This window comes from Carassius gibelio, chromosome B19, assembly GCF_023724105.1.
Source record: "Carassius gibelio isolate Cgi1373 ecotype wild population from Czech Republic chromosome B19, carGib1.2-hapl.c, whole genome shotgun sequence".
Taxonomy (NCBI): Eukaryota; Metazoa; Chordata; class Actinopteri; order Cypriniformes; family Cyprinidae; genus Carassius; species Carassius gibelio.
The window spans coordinates 17,179,157-17,200,863 of record NC_068414.1 but is presented as its reverse complement, the minus strand read 5'-3'; the positions used below and the strand labels follow the sequence as shown (position 1 = coordinate 17,200,863).

The 21,707-nt window shown below is 40.3% G+C and overlaps 1 protein-coding gene across 5 annotated transcripts in view; it reads left to right on the top strand.

Annotated features, from left to right (window-relative positions):
* Nucleotides 1–19,735, top strand: part of LOC127979441 (tRNA dimethylallyltransferase) — a 45,704-nt gene extending 25,969 nt beyond the window's left edge. For all 5 annotated transcript variants that reach the window (XM_052584912.1, XM_052584913.1, XM_052584911.1 and 2 more), the window contains 5 exons: nt 1,710–1,822; nt 8,629–8,706; nt 16,882–16,991; nt 18,408–18,525; nt 18,611–19,735. In XM_052584912.1, the coding sequence (XP_052440872.1) occupies nt 1,710–1,822; nt 8,629–8,706; nt 16,882–16,991; nt 18,408–18,525; nt 18,611–18,738 (547 nt within the window). In that variant the 3' untranslated portion in view covers nt 18,739–19,735. The remainder of the gene's footprint in view (nt 1–1,709; nt 1,823–8,628; nt 8,707–16,881; nt 16,992–18,407; nt 18,526–18,610) is intronic.
* The last annotated feature ends 1,972 nt before the right edge of the window (nt 19,736–21,707 follow it).

Sequence of the window (21,707 nt, the reverse complement as noted above, 5' to 3'; positions counted from 1 at the left end):
ATAAAAATGCCCCAGCAACCACCTAAAACACCATAGGAACCACATAGAATTGCACCAGCATCCACCAACGACACAGTAGTCTAGTAGCGGTGATTCCTGCAAAGACATGCTTCGTGCAGTGGCGCAGTGCCTGTTAGTGCATTAGCCAATTAGGCTATAGATATGACAAAGCAGATCACGCCGTAATCTTTGGATCTTGGAGCGATTCGAACATCAGCGAAGCCCATGATGCTGTGTCCTGTGATTTCGTCTGTATTTACTGATGCACTAACAATATTTGTTAGGAAAGGTGATTAATTATTGATTGTTAGTGCTGTCACACGCTCTGTTGTGCAGGGATATTGGCGGACGGACTGCACTGCGGTGTGTCTGTGTGTGTGGATGTTGATGACACAGCAGTGTCTGGGTGTCTTTGGGTGTGGCTTCTTCTGATTACTGGCCGAACGCCTGGCGCTCTGTCCAGCCGATCGCACCCCACCTCCCCTCTCAAACATGCAACCCAAGCACATTTCTCCTCTTTCCTCACGTCATCCCACTCTCTTCCTCCCCCATTTCCTCCTTTTTGTCTGCATCTGCCGCCCTTCCGTCAGCCCTCTCACCTTACACAGGGAGCAGTCACAAGCCAGCAAGGTCAGACTCTGCCTGTCTCTCCTTTCCATTCCCTCTCGCTCGGTCCAGTCAATAGACCCCCTCCCCCTCGGCCCGTCTGCACTGTCTGTGTCCCTGTGACCGGCTGATCTGTTTTTTTGAGCTGTATGACGACTCATTTTTACCCCAGGGGCTGGTGCTCTGATGCACCCAGTGACCGCTTTTCCATCTAAAATTGGGTCCCATTTAACATTGGATGTGATTTCACCCTCGAGTCTGCTCAGAAGGCCTAATACTTATAATATTGCTATTTAAATTATTCTGTAACCAATCAATAACATAGATTCAAATTTTTAATAGAAATTGCTTTGTCATTTAATTACAATAGCGTTTGGTATATTTGTATTATGAAATGAATTTGAAAATTATAGCTGAAACCATGGGAGCACTTTAAACTATTTAAAGAACTAAAGAAGTATGTTGTTTCATCAGAGCTGTATATGATATATATTTGCAGCTGTGAAGTGTTTCAAATTCAAGCTCTTAAAATACATAATTGAACATAAACCAAAACTAATTTGTTATACATCAAATAAAGGTCATATTTAAATTAATTGAATTGAATTGCTGTTAAATAAAATAAATGCTCTTGAGCCCTTTGTCAATTTAATCAGACTGAATAAGCTTCTTTTTGCACTAAAAATCATTTATCTGCACTGTGCCTTGCACTGCTTTATTTAACTTTATTTTAAATTGTATTATGTCTCTTTTACACATTCCCTTATTGTATAGTTGTATCAACATTTTATATTGGATCTAGATTTTTAGGCTTTAATGTTAATGTTATCTGTATGCACCGGGGGTCTGAGAGTAACGCAATTACCATTCTCTGTATGTATGTACTGTACATGTGGAAGAATTGACAATAAAGCAGACTTGACTTGACTTGCTTAGCAACACCCTGGTGAAAACCCTGAGCATTCTAGCGTTGTGGTGCTGTTGTGGACAAAAAACACTTACATTTACTTTAGCAAAAATCTAGTATTGTTCTTCAGCTTTGTGCATGAATAATGGTAATTTGGTATACATAAGGTATTTAGTTTTCTCCTCCGTGTTTGCAGTCAGGACTATCAGCATGGCATATTCCAGTCTATTGGCTTTAAAGAGTTTCACGAGTACCTAACAGCAAGTGAGAACATCAGTCAGGAAGAACGTGACAAACTGAAGATTAAAGGTAAGCATTCATTCACCTCATTTTGCTTGAGCTCGAATGTCTTCAGTCTTTTGTTGTTAAACTGTAAACAGCTGTCAGTTCAGGCCTTGAGCATGAACACGGAGTGAGAATGTTGATGTTCTTGAAATATCTGTTTGAGAACAGTTATGAAACCTTTGCTGACTTCACAAAAGAGAGCAAACTAACTCAGACCATCATTCTGAAAGCATTTTTATGCTCTTCCAGGAAGAACACATTTGAAGCAAAAACAGCTTCAGCAGGGATCAAAATTATCATTACATTATCATTGTAATACAAAAATATAACTACCACCATCAGATACGTTTATGGTACATGTCCATTATTAATAGCTGGTGATTAATTCTCATTACAGTATTGATTACGTGCCAATGTGGTTGATGCATGTGTAAACAAACCTATTAAAATAGTACAGAGGGGGACACAAAGTATTTGACTCGTCTTCAATTTGGAACATTTTTCTTTAAATACCAATATGTGAATTATTTGATTAACCAGCATTACTGATTCACGTAAAACTGGTGATAGCTTGACAGTCCTGTTATTTAGCAAATAGGGGTTGTCTTCTGATTTTCAGTAGGGGATTGATCGCTGCAGTGGTGTTGAACTGTGATCAGATGTCTAAAACATTCAGTGTTTAAGACAGAACGCTCTCAGTCTCTGTTAACAGCTGCTGGGGGGCTGTAGAGAGAGAGACGTCTCTTTCTCTCTCTCTCTTTCTCTCTCTCTCTCTGTGTGTGTCAGTCAGTTGGATTGGTGTCAAGATCAATTTGCGGCATGCTAAGCATGAAAGCTGCAGCACTCATAACGGTGCTCATGTCTGCTGAGAGCTCATAAGTGCAGATTGCTTGTGTTGTGTGCTGAGCATTACTGACTTGTCAATAGACCATGAAGTCAACAATGCTGCTCTTGGATTGGTTAGTTTGCTCTGAGGTTTATGTGATAGATTGTGAATTGTATTAATGTTTTGTAGGGATGCTGCTGTCTGTGTGATAGTACTTCAGTGTATGTTTGCACTGTTTGTTGTTTGCTTTGGGATCTGAGAGAGTTTGGACCTGCATTTGGATTCTGGTAAAGAAAAGAAGAAAGTCACGGTTTTTCCAAAAACATTTAGCAGCAACTGTTTTCAACATTGACAATAAAAATAAATATTTCTTGAGAAGCAAATCACTATATGTGACCATGGATCACAAAACCAGTCGTCTGGGTCAATTATACTGGACAAATAAATTTTGCATTGATGTGTGGTTTGTTAGGATCGGACAATATTTGGCCTAGATACAACTATTTGAAAATCTGGAATCTGAGGGTGCAAACAATTTTTTTCTAAATATTGAGAAAAATCGCCTGTAAAATTGTCCAAATTAAGTTCTCAGCAATGCATATAACTAATCAAAATTAAATTTACAAAATATCTTCGTGGAACATGATCTTAACTTAATAACCTAATGATTTTGGCATAAAAAAAAAATAATAATAATTTTGACCCATACAGTGTTTTTTGGGCTAATTTTAGAAATTAAGACCATGGTCCAGGTTCACATTTTAGAATGATTTCTGAAGGATTATCTGAAACTGAAGACTGGAGTAATGATTCTGAAATGTCAACTTTGTCATCACAGGAATAAATAATATTTTACGATAATTTAAAATAGATAATGGTCAATGTAGTCTGCATTTTCTCTTTGCCTCAAACTGAAGGGGTGGCGCTCTGTTCTGTTGTTGACTGCACATACTTCAAACACACGAGGGGCTCGTGATGCAATCATTTCAGCTTTTGGTGCCACAGGTTACTGTAAAATTTAACATGGCATGATGACACAGTTGTGTAGATAGTTGGATATTTAATTTGGAATGAGGAGCTCAATAAGAAAGTTGTACACAAGTGCAGATGTTTGTCAAAAATAAAAGCTTAAGGGTTTATCTGGACCACGTAGCAATTCTGTTTTTAAATGAAATGAATACAAATGTATTAATATTGCATGATAAAACAAATTTTTGCCCTGGCAGTGAAACATTAAAAGGATATTTCACACAGAGAAGAGATAATTTACTCACCATCATGTTAATTCAACCAAATCTTTCATGCATCAAAAAGTTCAGAAATATCTGAAGCTCAAACATGCTCCATGTATGTGTGGTGATCAGTGTTTATATGTAAATAAATCGGTTTAAATCAAATAAAGCAACTTGTATCACTTTAGGAGACAGGAATTAAACCCCTTGATTTAAATGCATTACAAGGTTTTTGTTGTTTTTGATAGTTGAAAGTTTTGCTGGTGTCGACTTTGAAAGGAAACACTTTTTATATATATTTTTGTATATTGAGTGAATGTTTTAGACCAACATTTACATTTAACAGTAACCATTTAAATCCCAATGTTTGTTAAAAAATCATAAATTTGCCCATTTTGGTGAAAATCATACATTTGACAATATTGTGTAGTCTTGGTTAAGGGTGCTCCGATTGATCGGCTACCGATCACTATTGGCCAATAATCACATTTGTATGATTGATTGACGGTCTCTAAAACCGATCTCAAGCTGATGACGCTGCCGTGAGAGGTTTGGTGTGACATGCAGTGGCACCATTGCAGTTTCTGTTTGCCGTGGGTGAAATAATTATAATGCTACAGGTGCATCTCAATAAATTACAATGTTGTGGCAAAGTTAATTTATTTCAGTAATTCAACTCAAATTGTGAAATTTGTGTATTAAAAAAATTCTGTGCACACAGACTGAAGTAGTTTAAGTCTTTTGGTTCTTTTAATTGTGATGATTTTGGCTCACATTTATAAAAAAAACACCAATTCTCTATATCAACAAATTAGAATATGGTGACATGTCAATCAGCTAATCAACTCAAAACACCTGCAAAGGTTTCCTGAGCCTTCAAAATGGTCTCTCAGTTTGGTTCACTAGGATACTCAATCATGGGGAAGACTGCTGATCTGACAGTTGTCCAGAAGACAATCACAAGGAGGGTAAGCCATAAACATTCATTGCCAAAGAAGCTGGCCTTTCACAGAGTGCTATATCCAAGCATGTAAACAAATTTGAGTGGAAGGAAAAAGTGTGGGGAAAAAAGATGCACAACCAACTGAGAGAAGTGCAGCCTTATGAGGATTGTCAAGCAAAATCGATTCAATAATTTAAGGGAACTTCACAAGGAATGGACTGAGTGTCAAGGCATCAAGAGTTACCACACAGATTTTGGATTTTGCTGAAACACAGACAACATCAGAGGCGTCTCACCTGGGCTAAGGAGAAGAAGAACTGGACTGTTACCCAGTGGTCCCAAGTCCTCTTTTCAGATTAGAGCAAGTTTTGTATTTCATTTGGAAACCAAGGTCCTAGAGTCTGGAGGAAGGGAGGAGAAGCTTCCACCACTTCAACGTGTTAAGTTTCCACAGTCTGTGATGATTTGGGGTGCAATGTCATCTGCTGGTGTTGGTCCATTGTGTTTTTTGAGAACCAAAGTCACTGCACCCATTTACCATAAAATTTTGGAGTACTTCATTTGGAGCTGATTTCATTTTCCTTCAGGATTTGGCACCTGCCCACACTGCCAAAAGCACCAAAAGTTGGTTAATAGACCATGGTGTTGGTGTGCTTGACTGGCCAGTAGGGCTGTCAAAATAGCTGAAAAACTAAATTTGAATTTTGTACTTAAATATGATCAAAATTCAAATTGTATTCAAATTTAAAATGCATAATTTCAGTTAGGCCATCCTTAAAAATATTCTTGTTTGCCATAACCTGACCGACTCAATTTTTATACATTTATTTTGCTTTTAGTCCGACCGACTTGCCGGTTGTACATTTGCGTTAAGACCGACCAATTATAATTATTTCTTTTTACTCTTCAAACAACTAATACAAAAGCAATAAAATAACATATTTTAGTAAGTATTGTAAATATCTAAATTGCCTAGGCCTACATACAAAGACTAAATTCTTTTAAAAAAAAAAAACAGTGACGTCAACCAACACAAGTTTCAAAAACGAAAATAGGAAATTGATTTTAACGGCCCTTTCTCGGAGTGCGTTCTGTTTTTTTTATTATTTATTTTTATTTTTTTTAATATACACGCGTCACACAGCAACTGCAGCTTCGGACACACATTCATAACAGCAAATAATACTTCTGCACAATGTTTCTCTTTTTATAACAGAAATGTGAATTCTGCCAGTATTCAGACAGTACAGATACAGATTCGGGCTAGAATTGCCTAAGTATGCGATTTTTGTGTTGTTGACATTCCTAATCGTAAACAGCCACGTTGAAGCCTGCAGTAAATGTTTTTCATTATGGCAGTCCACTCTGTTTATTGTTTTTCGAGAATGTTGCATTACGTGGATAATTTGTTATTGTCCACATAACTTCACGCCAATAAATCATCAGAAATATTGGTCTTTACCAATATATTGAATCTTTACATTCGTCCTGCTTGTTGTCTGTGGATTTACCCTTTATTTGGTGTTATTTGCGATTGAAACTTTAGACATGCAAAATCGATTTTACAATCGATTCAATTAACACTTGTCACTCAAATCAAACAGGATTTTTTTCAAAGTGACAACCCAAGAAAGCAAAGTAAACGGTCTCTCATTTGTAGGTTGCATTGACACCTAGTGGTGGATGCAAGTAAAACAGTATAACAGTACCTCATTTGTTTTCTTCTCACCTGAAATTCATGCAATAAACATGTTTTTGACAAAGATTTCAATTTGTTTGTGGTCTACATGGCCTGCATCAAAATGAGGTTTGCAATGATGCGCCCGATGACACGGGTTGAAGACCCAGGCAGTGACGTCACGATATGTTAATTTGTTTAAATTCATACCTACGTAATCACCATCACCAAAATTGTACTTCTTTTTTTTTACTTTGAAACTTAAACAAATATAGACCTACCTACTGACCCTTTAAAAAAAAAATACTGTTACTGCAAACCAAAATATTTTTAAGGATGGCCTTAGGGTGAAGAAAAGCTTTTGGCTTTTCTCCTGGGACCACAAGAGGGCGCTTTGAGCAAAATAATACTAATGAACGTTTATTCAAAGCATAAGAAAACATGGCTGTGGAAGAAAAATACGTAATATTTAAAATAACGTTTATAAACCAATTTTAATTAAGTTGCTTAAACAACTATAAACAAAACCGCGTCATGTATGCATGCATAGTTAAATACAAAGGGCGGAAAGCCAGTCTCACAGAATAAATGTTGTTGTTTTTCATTTAAAAACATGAGATGCAGTGGAATGGGGAATACAAACCCACCATAAAGTCTCGAGATATGTTTTTAAAAAGTTAAACTTGCATTAATTTTACATGGCTTTCTAAACATGCAGCTCTCTTGTGCGAGACGCGAGTCCTACGGTGTCCCTCTAGAAAATGTGCGAAATATGTGTTCTGTATGAACGGTTTTGATGTAAACAAGATCTTTTCTACATTCTTTATTTTCTAGTGGCTTCAACTGGATAGGCTGACAAAAATGTTGAGCGTATGCGAGGTGAATGATGAGACAGAAGTGGTGCTGCATGTTGAGCTCATCCCCCTTTGAAAGTTGTGTGGAAGCTGTTTGCGTGAGATGGAACAGAACACGTAATGTGAAGTATACCTGGAGCTTATAAGGCAGGCTTTTTAATGCACACCTAAAATTCGAATGCAACGAATATTCAAAACTCACCATACCTGAAGCCCACAGACAATATATGGGTATGGTCAAGTGCAAAATGAGAAACAAGAGACCAAACAATGCAGATGAGCTGAAGGCCACTGTCAAAGAAACCTGGGCTTCCAGACCACCTCAGCAATGCCACAAACTGATCACCTCCATGCCACACTGAATTGAGGCAGAAATTAAAGCTAAAGGAGCCCCTACCAAGTACTAGTACAGTACATGTACAGATAAACAAGACAATAAGATGCCACTCGAGGAAGTAAAAAAATCAATGTTCTTTATGAAAGGCAGGATTGCTTGTAATAGTAAAGGAAAGGCAGTAGAGCCGATTAATTCTGTCAATGGTAAGCTTGTGATAGCGTAAGAAAAGTGGTTTAAATGTTTTGCCACTTGCTTGAGCAGATTAATATATAAAACTAGAAGTAAATGTAAAAGTAAAAGCATTAAATAATTTGTTGCGTATATTTATTGTATAAACATGTCTGTTAAAGATTTTATTACTGCACTGTGTAAAACATAATTGCAATGCTGAAAAAAACATTTTCAGTGACCGTGATGTTTAAAATTGAAATAATGGATAAATGATGTGTTTGTTCCTTTGTGGTAAACAGCTGGGGATCAGTAGTGAACTCTTCTGTGAAAGCACAGTCTGCTTCCCCTCTCACAAGAGTCACCTAAGAGGGGAATTCCACCATTTTCAAAAATGAAATTCAGGCCCTGAATAAATTTCTAAAAATGCTTATTGGAGTATCACTGTGTGTCGTTATAAATTATAAAAAGAAGGCTTTAAAAAGATTGGTATCGGTATTGGCAGATATTGCTTTCTGTGATCGGTGCACAGACACAGTCCAATGTGCTCTGGCACCAGTGGTAAGAGGATATACTGAAGGGGAAGTGGATTGAGAGAGGGGGCGTCTGAGGGTTTTAATGAAACTGCCTCTTCCTCTTCCCCTCCTCCTCCAGGTTTTGCTATTTAGCACTTAAAATTGTGTTCGTAAACCCATCGTGCATGACTTTTTTACTTTATATCTCCCACAAACATATCGCATAGTATTTGTTGTGACCATCAGATATTGGTGACATTATTTTCTCCTCTCACAGGGATCGAGTCTCTCAAGCAGGTGACCCGCCGCTACGCCCGAAAACAGAACAAATGGGTCCGCAACCGATTCCTCAAGAGTAAGTCTCACTGAATACACTTCCACACTTTTTCTAAGTTTGGGTGCTGGTATGGTGTAGTGGTCAAGTTCTGAAGGCAGCTTATTTGATCCCCAGAAGGTACCAAACTGCAGGTTATTCCAGCCATAATACTCCTGGAATAAATTCATGCATGAATCCTTTTAATGCGAGTCTCCCTTTCCTTTCCATCCTGTTGTTTGTGTTTGAGAGTTTAATGGTCTGTGAGGTACAGTCTCCGCTGCTGGATGCTAAGTAACACCACAGCTGTGCTAGTTCAGTGTATTGTAGCCACTGGCTTTAATTTGGATAACATTTGCTCTCAAGGGAAATGTAGCCGCAGTTCACTCATTTCAGTTCTGAATTCATTGGTGTGTATTATATGTTGGCTTTACTCGTGGCTTGTCTATTGTATATTGGCTTCAGTTTCCCTCAGAGGTTACTGGAGCTGTGTGTGTGTCTTTTTGTTCCGCTTCCTTCTGTACGGTCCAATGGTCAGGTAATCACAGCCGTTTTTAACGAGATGGACTTCACACAGACCATTAAACACACAAACAGTTGTGTAGAAATACTATGTGTGTGTGTTTGAAGGCTACCCCTCCCTTACAGACAGCCTCAAAATTCCAAGGCTCAGGGTTCAGTGTTTACTGGCCTTGGGTTGATAAAAGATCAAATGCTTGTAAAGCTTGGGTGTAACAGTATGTACTTTTACTTACAGACAACAGTGAATTCGCAAACCCTTCAATGGATGAACAGCTGTGTGTATGTGTGTGGGTGTGTGTGTGTGTCTGTGTGTGTGTGCTGGTGACGTCAGGGTGTGACGTTTTTCTAGAGAAAGGAAGTGAAGGACTCTTTATAGAATGAATATGTATAAAATATTTTAAAGAAATAATTTTCCCAAAAATGTTGGTCCAAACCTTTTTCACTAAACTAGTCTTTGGCCTTCACTGCTTGTGCTGTTCCTCACAACATTATCCAGTCATTCCCTTTGGACTCTGACCTCAGTTTCTGAGGATCCTGGACTGGATTACCCCTTGCTCCCCATCCCTACAGAGGCTACCAACAATCCTGTTAGCCCTAATGAGATTAGGCAGAGACAGTGGCTAGCCCTCATTAAGAGTAGTTTTGTGTCTCGCCATATGCAGCCAGATCCTAAACATAAGGGCAGCTGGCTTTAGGTGAGGTGTCTGTGAACGTGGCCTTCCTCTACGGCCTCTCTTCATCCCTTGAGTTATATGAAGAGCCTCATATTTAACAGATGGTCTGTTGCTTTGATAAGTGATCAGTCCTGTAGTGTGGAATATGTAATTTTGCCATCCTAATTACATTAGACAATAATTGCATAATAAGCAAGCTAAATTCATCTCTACATTTCCTCTTTTAACAGCCCTGTTAGCCAGTTGGTCTCAAGTTCAAGAACATTTTTTTTTAATAACTAGTTGAGACTAGTTCTTCAGGGTTCAAGTCCATGCCAAGTCCTAATGCTCCTGAAAATATGGTCTTGAACTGGAACTTGAGACAGATTTGAGTCAGAGTCTAGTCTTGTCTGGAGTTAGAGTGCTACATCGCTGCTATTAGATTTCTAAGACGCAGCTTGGGTCAACTTTTACTGTTGCCTTACTTCCCAGGTTCACCAGGCCAGTGGACCTCAAGTCATTGCAACTCAAGGTTGTTTTGTCCTTGTTTGAACCCCTTGCATCCATCCCCACCACTTTCCCACCCATTTAGCTGGACTCTGACCTGCTTTTGGTCTGGTTAAGCTCCTGTGGCTGCCTGTCAGTGGCCTAACTGATCCCTCCCTCCACACCCCATGCATCCCAGGGCCTCATGGGGCCCTCAGCTGACCGGTCTAATCCTGCAGGCATTAGTGTACTCCTTGGAATTCAGATTGGTGGCAGGAGGTTGGAGTCCGTGGTGTGGCCTCTTGGGATAAGGACTGTGGGGTCATTGAGGGCAAAATTGTGTTCATTGTCCTCCTGGCCTCTACAAGGTGATCAACAATTCATCATTCCTTTTTTTTTTTTCATTTGTTGGTTATTTGTGAATTAAGCTCTAAGATGATAGGTATGGGCCAGTTTGGTATAGTGATCTTGTTGGCCCAGGAAGGGAATATCACTCTCAGAGCTGTCAAAAATTCTTTGGAAAAGCCATTCTTGTGATATGCCACCCTTATTAAAATCAACTGATTTGCTGCCAGTTCAAATAGTCAGCATGCTTCCTTGTAGAGCTTTGTCCGTTTGAACCCTACTGTTGACAGTGTAACAGCTGAATTTGGGATTAGGGTGAACCTGAGCTCCGTTTCCGTCTGTGCTTCCCCAGGGAGATTGGGCCGAGTGACTGGAAGATAACTGTGACAACGGCTCAGTTGACGGCTCTGGGAGGCAATGTGAGCATTAAATAACAGTCTCTTGTCTTTTGTCAACGATAGAGGAAACCTGAGTGGGATGCGCAACAGGTGCGACATAGAAAAGTGTCCCCTTACACTCTGCACACCTCAGGACACGCCCCATACTCCCAAAATACATTCCCGCTGGAAGACTGCTGCCAGCTGCTTGCATACAGGCCTTTGTGTGTATTAAATGTGTGTTGATGAGCTTGTGAGAGGACGTACAGAGAAATACTGTGGATGGCCACGTAATTTATTAGCAAATGAGATTAAGGGATGATAGACGCAAAACACAGCTGTTGAGGTGTTCAGCATCCTACAGCTGGAAGTCTGATGGTTACAGCTGTCGGCCAGTCAATCTCTTAGCCCTCAGTTCCTGTTCGGAATATCCAAAATTTACTGACAAAGTCCTACAGCTGTCCAACAGGTGTCCTGTTCTGAAATCCATATCAACTCCATCTTTCATTCCTGCCCTAGGCTCTCTTATTTCACAAACAGCAGCAGGTGTGACCGCTCGGTGTGTGTTCTGATGCCCATGTCTTCAGAGACTCTAGTTGGTGAGCGAGAAGTATTTTCACATTTTAAAAGACGGCAGCCATGTGGCTATCTGCTGCGGGTGTGCTGGAGAGGTGCCGCCTCATTGAGGCAGATATTTGAGATCTCTGTGGTTAGAGACCCTTGTTCTCTCGTCTTTTCCACCATTCAGGCCCGGCAAGATTACTTGACTTAAATTTCACTGAGATTTTAATTTTGGGTGGGAGGGAGAGACCCCCATTCAGCATCTGTTTACCCCCAGATGGCCATCGTTGCCCTGTTCCTTCTAATTTCTATCCTCCCGAGAGTGAAGTTTAAAGAGGTACAAAAAAGAAAGTCCTCCACTCCCCACATGGCTCAGGTAGGCCAGGTGTCTCTGTGCAGGCCCACCTGCTGCCGCTCTTTTCTGACGAGCACAATAGCAGACATAAAGACTGTAGAACTTTCTTTGATTAGGAGCGACTGCAAGCAAGAGGCAACATTGTTGGATTGGGCTAAAGAGATGTTTTACGTCAGCTAAGTGGGACGCTGGATGGTTTGTGTGAAGGAACACCTTTGTGTTTGATGCTAATGCAAAACATGTACAGGCAAATTTGGTCCTATAAAGATGTTTGTATCTCATTTAGAGCATGAAACATCTTTATTATCATCCATTCTTTCAGTCTTTTGCTGGATAATGGATTCTATATTTGGATTTTTCAAAATTATTATTTGGTGTGTTTAAGCCACTATGCCTATTTAATAGTGCAGTTAAAAAAAATTGATACAGCAGGTGTTTGAAGTATATTTAAGTCTCATTTTAATGCATGTTATGATATGTTATAGCCACATTTTAATATTTCTTTGCCATTTAGGTTTAGAATTCTTTATTATTTTATTGTCTTGTGTTTCAGGATTATGTAAGACTTATTGGTGTCATCTGGGTCGGCTCTAATTGTAAACAAACACAGGGTGAAAAGGAAGTACCTGCATTTGGAGTCAGTCCAGTGGTTGGCTGAGGGTCAAATTAGAAACTGTTAGTTCCTTTTTGCCAGACGTTGAGGAACTGTTTGACAAAGAATTTGATTTTCTGAGATAAGCTTTTAAACTACGGTTACAAATGATCTTCAGCATTTGTGTACTTTGCATTTTATGCAAATGTTTTTGCATAGTAATTATTTAAGACCCTTATTGCATTTTTAAGAAGTGTTTAAGCATGTTTCTCCTTGTAAGTTGTGCAACATTCACCTCCGGCAAACTGGTGTGAAGGCTGGATAATATTATCAGCAGTATCTTTGTGATTCGGTGGCTCCTCTAAATTCTCTATTACGTCAGTCATTCTTCGTTTGAGCTGAGCTCCTTGTAATCTCTTAAGAGGGTTTTAACAGCAAAAATTATAATACAGTTGTAACTGTAAAGCAGTTTTGTAAAAACAAGAAATCATGTTTGTTATAGAAGGGCTTAGTGTTACTTTGCTGACTTTGTGTCCCCAGTAGTTTGTCAAAATGCATTCTGCTCATTGCAAGAGGTCAGGTTGTTTCCTTATAAAAAAAAATCGTATGAAGCAATGTGTCTACCCATCACTTTCTTCTTGGATGCAAACACTCCATTTCATAGCACCATTGTGCAATTCAGTAATAAGAATTTACAAACCGGCTGCACATCTTGAGAGCTTTTCCATATTCGGTGTGCATTTGTCAGCTTTACTAGCATTTCCTCAAGAAAAACTAACATTTGTATGTACAACATGTCATTTCAAGTAGTTTGAGAGTTCTACTAGTCAGCTTGTGAAAATAGGAGCTCTAAAAATATCACAGCAGACAGATGCTTTGAAACTGGTAATCCCCGCAGGAAAATTTTACCTGCTCATGTCTTCATCAGGACAAACCCCTGCAATTGGTCATTGGCATTTCAATGTCCAAAGTTAGTTTTCTTGGATCAAATCAAATTGCATTAGTTATTTGCTGAGCAAGTTGTTTTCTCCACTTAAAAGGCTAGAAATGTACTATTTACGTGCTATGGCATACCATATGATGATCAGTTTGTTTTACCATTTTAAACATGGTGCCATCACAGTACTGCATGTAGAAGGGATCGGAGAGCACATACAGGAGGTGAATAATAGCCTTTTTAAACTGGTTAATTTTCCTGCTTTATTGCACATTTTACAATTATGAATCGTCATAATATAATCTGTTCCCCCACAGTTTTGTAATGAACACTAATCGAACAGAAAATAAAATCATGATATAGTAGTGTGATTATCATTTGGCAAAGGTTGGTTGCCGTGGGATTCCAATCAAAGCGCAGAGTTCATGCGTGCAGCTGATGATTTACGTCTCCAGTCCATTCACTCTCAGTAAATACCACATGTGCTGTGAGTTTAACCTGCTTGTTTTACAATGCCTCCATATTCAGTTCAAGTTGCATACATTTTGTTCTTGCATTGATTATACATTTGTAGCAATTTTGCACTTTCACAGTCAGTTTGAGATATTGTAACTAACTATATTTTACTATTGTGCGTATAGGATAGTTTACAAAATCAAATGATTGGGAGAATTTATGCAATTGAAGTGACTTGGAAAATGAGTCCCAAGCGACCTGAATTCACCATACTCTTTGAAATCATGATTGCATTTCATTATGTTATTTTAAACCCCAAATATCTTACTTATAACTTCATTAACAATTCAGTTATTTGCATTGTTAAATGTAAAAAAAAAAAAAAAAAAGTAGTTTTTATATACCTAGCTACTTTTTCAGAAGGGTAGCTTGAATGTAGCTTAACTACTTTAATTTATTAATTTATGAGTAACTTGTTGCTGGTCAAGATACAGTTTCAGAGTAGCTTCCCCAACACTGCTGGCCATTGTCTAATTACAGAAGTTGAAGGATTTGAGTAAAGCTTGACAGCAGGTCATGACCTCTCATTTGAAGGAAAAGATGAGTTTTTTTTCCCCTAGATGGATTTTTTTAATTATGAAAAAAGGTTGTTTCTGTTTCCCAGATGGCAAGTTTACAAATGTATGACTGTATCTCAAAGGCATTTGTTAAAAGTATTTTAAGTGTTCTCAACATTTCAGAATGCCTGTTCAGTGTTTTTGTAACAAGCACATAGTGTTTCTTGCTAAGCCAAGCATTGGGCCGGGCTATTGTACAGCCAACAACAACCCTAAATGTTGAACTTCGGGACCTTACTTGCCCTGCATCATATGTGTTGCTGACATGAATGATGCATCAAATTATGAGAAGAGATTGACTGAAATTGGGATCATAATATTTTGTCTAGATTCCAAATATCATCTAGGGACCAAAATAACAGAGACATGGAGCCAGAACACTCTAATAAACTGAATATTTTCTGTTTTATGTGTATGAGACTGTTTTTTTTTCTTTCTTCTGCATGTTTAACATACTGTCCTCTCATTATCTGTGCACCTCTGCTGTATTGTGCATGGATCAATAGCGTTGAGCGAGGTAGAGTGAGGTCGTCTCTGCTGACAGTGTCAGAATGCTGTTTGAGATTATCGAGCGGCAGTGATTCAGCAGGTTCATGCTGCTGCAGGCCCTCCCTGCTTCTCCATACTTATTCCCTGCACCAAACCATACCACCAGACATATTCTGTACCTTTCTTCCCCTTCACCTTTTAACATTTTTAATAGTTAGATTATGAAGTTTAAAGATCCTTTGATCGTTTTTTGACTTTACGTACTAGTGTGTTAGCTTTTCCCTCCATAACCAGCAAATCATGGTGTGGCGAGTGGGGCGGGGCCGAGAGGCGTGGGAACGAGGAGTGAGGCCAGGTGTAGTGATTGGAGATGAGCTACACCTGCGCCCCACTGCCCGTATCGAGTCCCACGTAGGAGATGGAAGGATAAAACTGGAGTGACGACCGTGAAGGACGAGAGAGGACCAGGCCTGGGACATTATTTTATGTTTTGGCTTTTATTTGAGCGCGTCAGTCACCGTGAGGGGCTGACGCGCCGTTTTGTGTTTATTTTGAATATTAAAGTGTTTTGATTGTCCGCCGGTTCCCGCCTCCTTCTTCCCGATGAATATGGAGATTTGTATATTATTACAGTGGTGCCGAAGCCCGGGAGAAGGAGGGACGCGCTGCTGAAGATCCCTCGCCGCTGTGGTGAATCCGCGGTGCCCTCGAGCTGGCGAGGTATGTGCCGCCAGGGACGCTCGAGGCGGTGGGCTGGAGCGAGTTGCCGGGGACGGGCGAGCTCGCTGCTGGCCGCCCACGATATGGAGGGGCGGCTGCCGTCCGTGAGGGAGCGGAGGAGTCGGCGCCGTTCGCCAGGGGGCCGGAGCCTGCCGCCTCCGCGAAGGAATCCGGAGGGGCAGGGAACGGGGGACTCCTGCCGGCTGCCCAAAACCGGAGGAGCCGTCGCCGTCCACCGGGCGGCGGAGGAGTGTCGTGCCGTCCGCCGAGGGCCGTCCAGTGCCACCGCCGGGCACCGCGGAGGCGATCACCCAGCCGGTGGAGGGCCGAGCAGCAGTGCGTCTGGGAACCCGAATTTTTTTTTTTTCCTCTCTCCCCTCTCTCGTCCTTGTCGCTCCTCCTTCCATCTCCTTTTCTCTCGCCTCGTCTGTCCTACCCCCAGGTTCCTGCAGGTTCCCGTGAGCGGTCCCCCCCGGAGGGAGGGGGGGGGGGGGAGTAGAGCGCAGTCTCGAGGGTACCCCCCGGCCTGCGAGGGGCGATGGGGGTTTGTGGCGAGTGGGGCGGGGCCGAGAGGCGTGGGAACGAGGAGTGAGGCCAGGTGTAGTGATTGGAGATGAGCTACACCTGAGCCCCACCGTCGGTATCGAGTCCCACGTAGGAGATGGAAGGATATAAAACTGGAGTGACGACCGTGAAGGACGAGAGAGGACCAGGCCTGGGATATTATTTTATGTTTGCTTTTTATTTGTGCGGGTCAGTCGCCGTGAGGGGCTGACGCGCTGCTTTGTGTTTACTTTTGAGTATTAAAATGGTTTTGATTGTGCGCCGGTTCCCGACTCCTTCTTCCCGATGAATAGGAAGTGTTTATTATTACACATGGTCATTGTTTTCCACCATGCACTCAAGCTGGAAGTTAAGGAAAGTAATTTATTCATTAAGGCTCCTAAGATTTAACATTAACTTTTCTCAATTAGATTTAGTCAAGAACATCAGCTGGGGAACACGGTGTTCACACCATTAGATTGCACCATGATTATTCTGCAAAGTTTAATCAAGATGCTAGTTCATCAGCGTCGTCTTTTGTCAATTTGTCTTCTGAATTTTCAGGACCTGCTAGCAATGTGCCCCCAGTTTACGGTCTGGATGTGACAGATGTGACCAATTGGGAGACTACTGTACTTACTCCTGCCTTAGAGATCCTGGACTGCCTCCAAAAGGTTTGACTTGTTTTCTTGTTTAGTTGGCAAATAATTTCTCCTTTAAACCCCACTGATCATCATATCATTTGTTTTGTGAACCCAGCCATGGTGGGTCTGCATAATAGTTTGCGTTGCTTTGCGATTATATATATATATATACACTCACCTAAAGGATTATTAGGAACACCTGTTCAATTTCTCATTACTGCAATTATCTAATCAACCCCAATCACATGGCAGTTGCTTCAATGGATTTAGGGGTGTTGTCCTGTGCAAGACAATCTCCTGAACTGAAACTGAATGTCAGAATGGGGGAAAAAGGTGACTTGAGCAATTTTTAGCGTGACATGGTTGTTGGTGCCAGACGGGCCGGTCTGAGTATTTCACAATCTGCTCAGTTACTGGGATTTTAACAAGCAACCATTTCTAGGGTTTACAAAGAATTGTGTGAAAAGGGAAAAACATCCAGTATGCCACAGACTTGTGGGCGAAAATGCCTTGTTGATGCTAGAGGTCAGAGGAAAATGGGCCAACTGGTTCAGGCTAATAGAAGAGCAACTTTGACTGAAATAGCCAGTCTTTACAACCGAGGTATGCAGCAAAGCATTTGTGAAGCCACAACATGCACAACCTTGAGGCAGATGGGCTACAACAGCAGAAGACCCCACCGGGTACCACTCATCTCCACTACAAATAGGAAAAGAGTCTACAATTTGCACGAGATCCACAAAATTGGACAGTTGAAGACTGGAAAAATGTTGCCTGGTCTGATGAGTCTCTGTTGAGACATTCAGATGGTAGAGTCAGAATTTTGCCTAAACAGAACGAGAACATGAATCTATCATGCTTTGTTACCACACTGCAGGCTGGGCCTACCTGAGCATTGTTTCTGACCATATCCATCCCTTTATGACCACCATGTACCCATCAACAGATGCCTACTTCCAGCAGGATAATGCACCATGTCACAAAGATCGAATCATTTCAAATTGGTTTCTTGAACATGACAGTGAGTTCACTGTACTAAAATGGCCCCCACAGTCACCAGATCTCAACCCAATAGAGCATCTTTGGGATGTGGTGGAACGGGAGCTGGATGTGCATCCCACAAATCTCATCAACTGCAAGTTGCTATCCTATCAATATGGGCCAACATTTCTAAAGAATGCTTTCAGCACCTTTTTGAATCAATACTACCTAGAATTAAAAAAAGGGGGTCAAACACAGTATTAGTATGATGTTCCTAATAATCCTTTAGGTGAGTGTGTATGTATGTATGTATGTATGTATGTATGTATGTATGTATGTATGTATTGTATGTATTGTATGTATGTAGTATTTGACCATCATAATTTCTAAAGATTTTTTTTTTTTCATGTCAATAATTTATCCCCAACAACTCTCACAACACCTCTTCTTTTAAAACCATTTCAGGGAGAGCAGCCGTCTGTCCAGCCAATCAGAGCAGAGGGGCTGGAGCCTCGAAACAATAGGAGTCACCACATGTGTGACCTGTGCGATAAGGTGATCATTGGTGACTTGGAATGGACGGGTGAGTTTTTGCTCTGGTCAAATCAATGCATTTTCAGATGTCTTACAAAGACAAACTTTAATATTTGAACTATTCTGTTCTCCAGCACACCAGAAGTCCAAAAACCATCTTTATCAGGTCCGCAAGAGGAGAAAAGCTGAGCAATCCTCAGATCAGGGCCCAAACACTACCGAACATAAAAATGTCAGTGACAGGCAGGTACCTGTACTATAGCTCTGTTGGGGTTGAGCTCACAGATGGACAAAAGAAATAAAGTGGCCATAATGTATTTTTTAGATGTAATATATGAAGGTACTTTCAGATTGATTTGGTTTGCAGTGGACCGCAGCGATACCTCAACTCTCCCTGTGGAGTGGCAGAACGCACTTCAGGGTCTGTGATGTTTGGACACCCAGATTTGTTGGTTTTTCCCATCTGCCACAGACCAAAGGTTACGACTAATATCTGGATTTGGATTCATGCGCTGGACAGATGTCTTCCCTGCTGCTGTTTGTCTGAGCGGTGCACTTTTCAACCACGCTTTTCGTCTACTGCTCTTTTAAACCACGCTGCGGTGAGCTGTGCTAACCTCTTTGGCTGCTCTGACTGAACTCCAAATACATCACTGCTGATGTTGGATTATTGGATCACATTTTTCTCTGCTGATCAAGAATGGAAGGTTATTTTTTGATTATTAAATCTGATGCCTGGCTTTATTTGGAAGTCTTAAATTTATGTAATCGTCTGATGGTATTGGGTCAGAATATAACTAGGACTTCAAGCAAATGTGGACATTCTTTCCTCAGGATCCCCAGTGCCTTTTTCTGTGATGTCATCCAACCAAAAACTTATTTTATTCACTCTCATGCCATTCCAAAACCATTCATTCTTTCCTGGAACACAAAAGATGACTTGATTTTGAAGAATGTCCACGCTGCTCATCTCCATAAAGTGACTAAATTATAAAATACAACATTAGAAAACTTGACACTTAAATCTTATTGGCTACTTTACAGTGTTTTTGTCCCCATTGGAGCTTGCATGGAAAAGAGCAGCATGAACATTCTTCAAAACATGAAACAATATGACTTAATCCTTTACATTTTAAGACTTAACTGCATTTGCTTTGTGGTTGGGGTGTTTTTATTTCTTGACTTTTACAGAATGATTTGTCTATCCATGCATACATTATGTAAATGTAATTAAAGAGTTGTTTATCATTTTTATAACATCTTATCCGAACAGATCTGTGTTTGTTATCTAATCAAATGAGTCTTTTAGCATGAAGTCATCAGAGTTGCTTAAGCGATGAGCCACCAGTACCTGCTCACACCGGCTCACAACTTCGTAATCCTTGGCTGAAAGCCACAAGCTACCTCATTTTTCTTTCTTTTGATCCCAGCTCCGCGTCGATGTATGTGCTCCAGTGTGGAAATTCAGCAGGTTCACAGCATAACACTCATTAGCCTCCCTGTCCAGGCTAAATATGCATCACACATACAATAGCTGGAAGGGAGAGTGTTTACATAGTGCCTGAAAGTGGCTGTCCCACATTTAAACTGATGTGGGTCACTGATTTGAACTGTGCGGGTGCCGGTGATTCCGGTGTAAGGGGTGATGGGCAGTCTCTCATTCTTGTGTGTTATTTGTGATTTTTATTTTAGCTCCCTGAGAGTCCAAGCCTTGGCGGGAAAGTCTTAGTGGGTCAGCTGAGCTTCCTCTTGACGGATAATAGCTTGTTTAGATCAGGGAGTTCTCAAGGATGGAAGTGAATGGAAAAAGAACAAAGGCAAACCGCAGTCAGCTGGCATTTGTTGACCTAGCAATTTGTTGTTGAAGGCCTATGTTTATTTCAAGAAATGGTAGGGCTTAACACTGTACTTTGACCACTGCTTTTAAGAACCTTTAGCATTATTTTTCTGTTTTGTCGTTTCAAACCCATTTGATTTTCTTCTGTGCAATGCAACAGAAGTTGTGAAGAATGTGCTGGTCGCTTATTTCCATGCATTGATGATTAGAGCAAAGACTTTCAGTCTTCATTCAAGGATATAAAAACTCATATGACTCCAAAGCATAAATGTGGTTAATTAACGTTTGTGCCACAATCGCTTTGTCCAAAACTATCGTGTAATTGCCTGAAGCTTAATTGTCTGTAAAGTGACTACCAAAGTCAAAATTGATCTTAAGTCATATGGGTTTAAAACAACATGAAACAGTAGATATTGAGTGATCTGTTTTTAAAGATACAATTGTGAGTTCAACTTCCCTACAGTGCTTTCACCCTCTGTTGAACTTGTAGCTTGCTATGGTTTTATTTAATATGCAGTTTGTTTGTTATGCAAGAACATTTGTTTACCTCGCACTGGGATGATTAGCCAGTTTAGTACTGCATTGAGAGTGATTGTTTCTTCCCCCTTCCCTTCCCTTCCAACTGCTGATTCATTCCTTGAATAAAAGAAAACCAGCTGATGTAATACTTAAATAGCACAAGTTAAGCCACGCTGAGAACTGGGTCAAGTTTGTTTGCTTAACTATCCTGTTATGTTCAGTCGTGTTTAGAGCCCATAGAAAGTCATGATTATAAAAGAACTGTGAAAGCGTTCTTAATCAAAGGCTCAATCCCAAATCGCTTGTTATTCATATTACTTACAATCTATAATAATATCAGCCCCTTTTTGGATAACTGCATATGCCTTCTTGCAAATATGTAAAGATTTTACATTTATTTTGGATTGTTGTGCATCTCACTTGTTGTTATTAGGAATATTTAAAAAGCTACTTTGATCTCAGTATATCTGTATCTATATAGACCAATGAAAGCCCATATCTGCCAAGCCATATCTGTTAGATTAGGGTTAGGTTGACCCAGATGATCACAAACTGCATGTGGTTCAGTGGTGTAGTGATTTGGATAGGATTTTTGGAACTTTGTTTTTCACCCCTTACAAAATGCAAAATTATTGGTTTTCTGGTGCATTACATTTGTAGTATGTTTCAGTACATTATATTTGAGTATGTAATTAACCACATTAGTTTGGTTTTATCCAACCCCTTTTTTTAAGATTAAAAAAAAAATTAAATGAAGGTCATAGTTAGACAGTCCATTACCTCCACTGGCCCCCTATAAAGGTCCAGGAACCTCCGAAACCCAACCGACATGCATGATTCAGTTTCCTTTCACTGTCTTATCTCTCTCTCTTCTT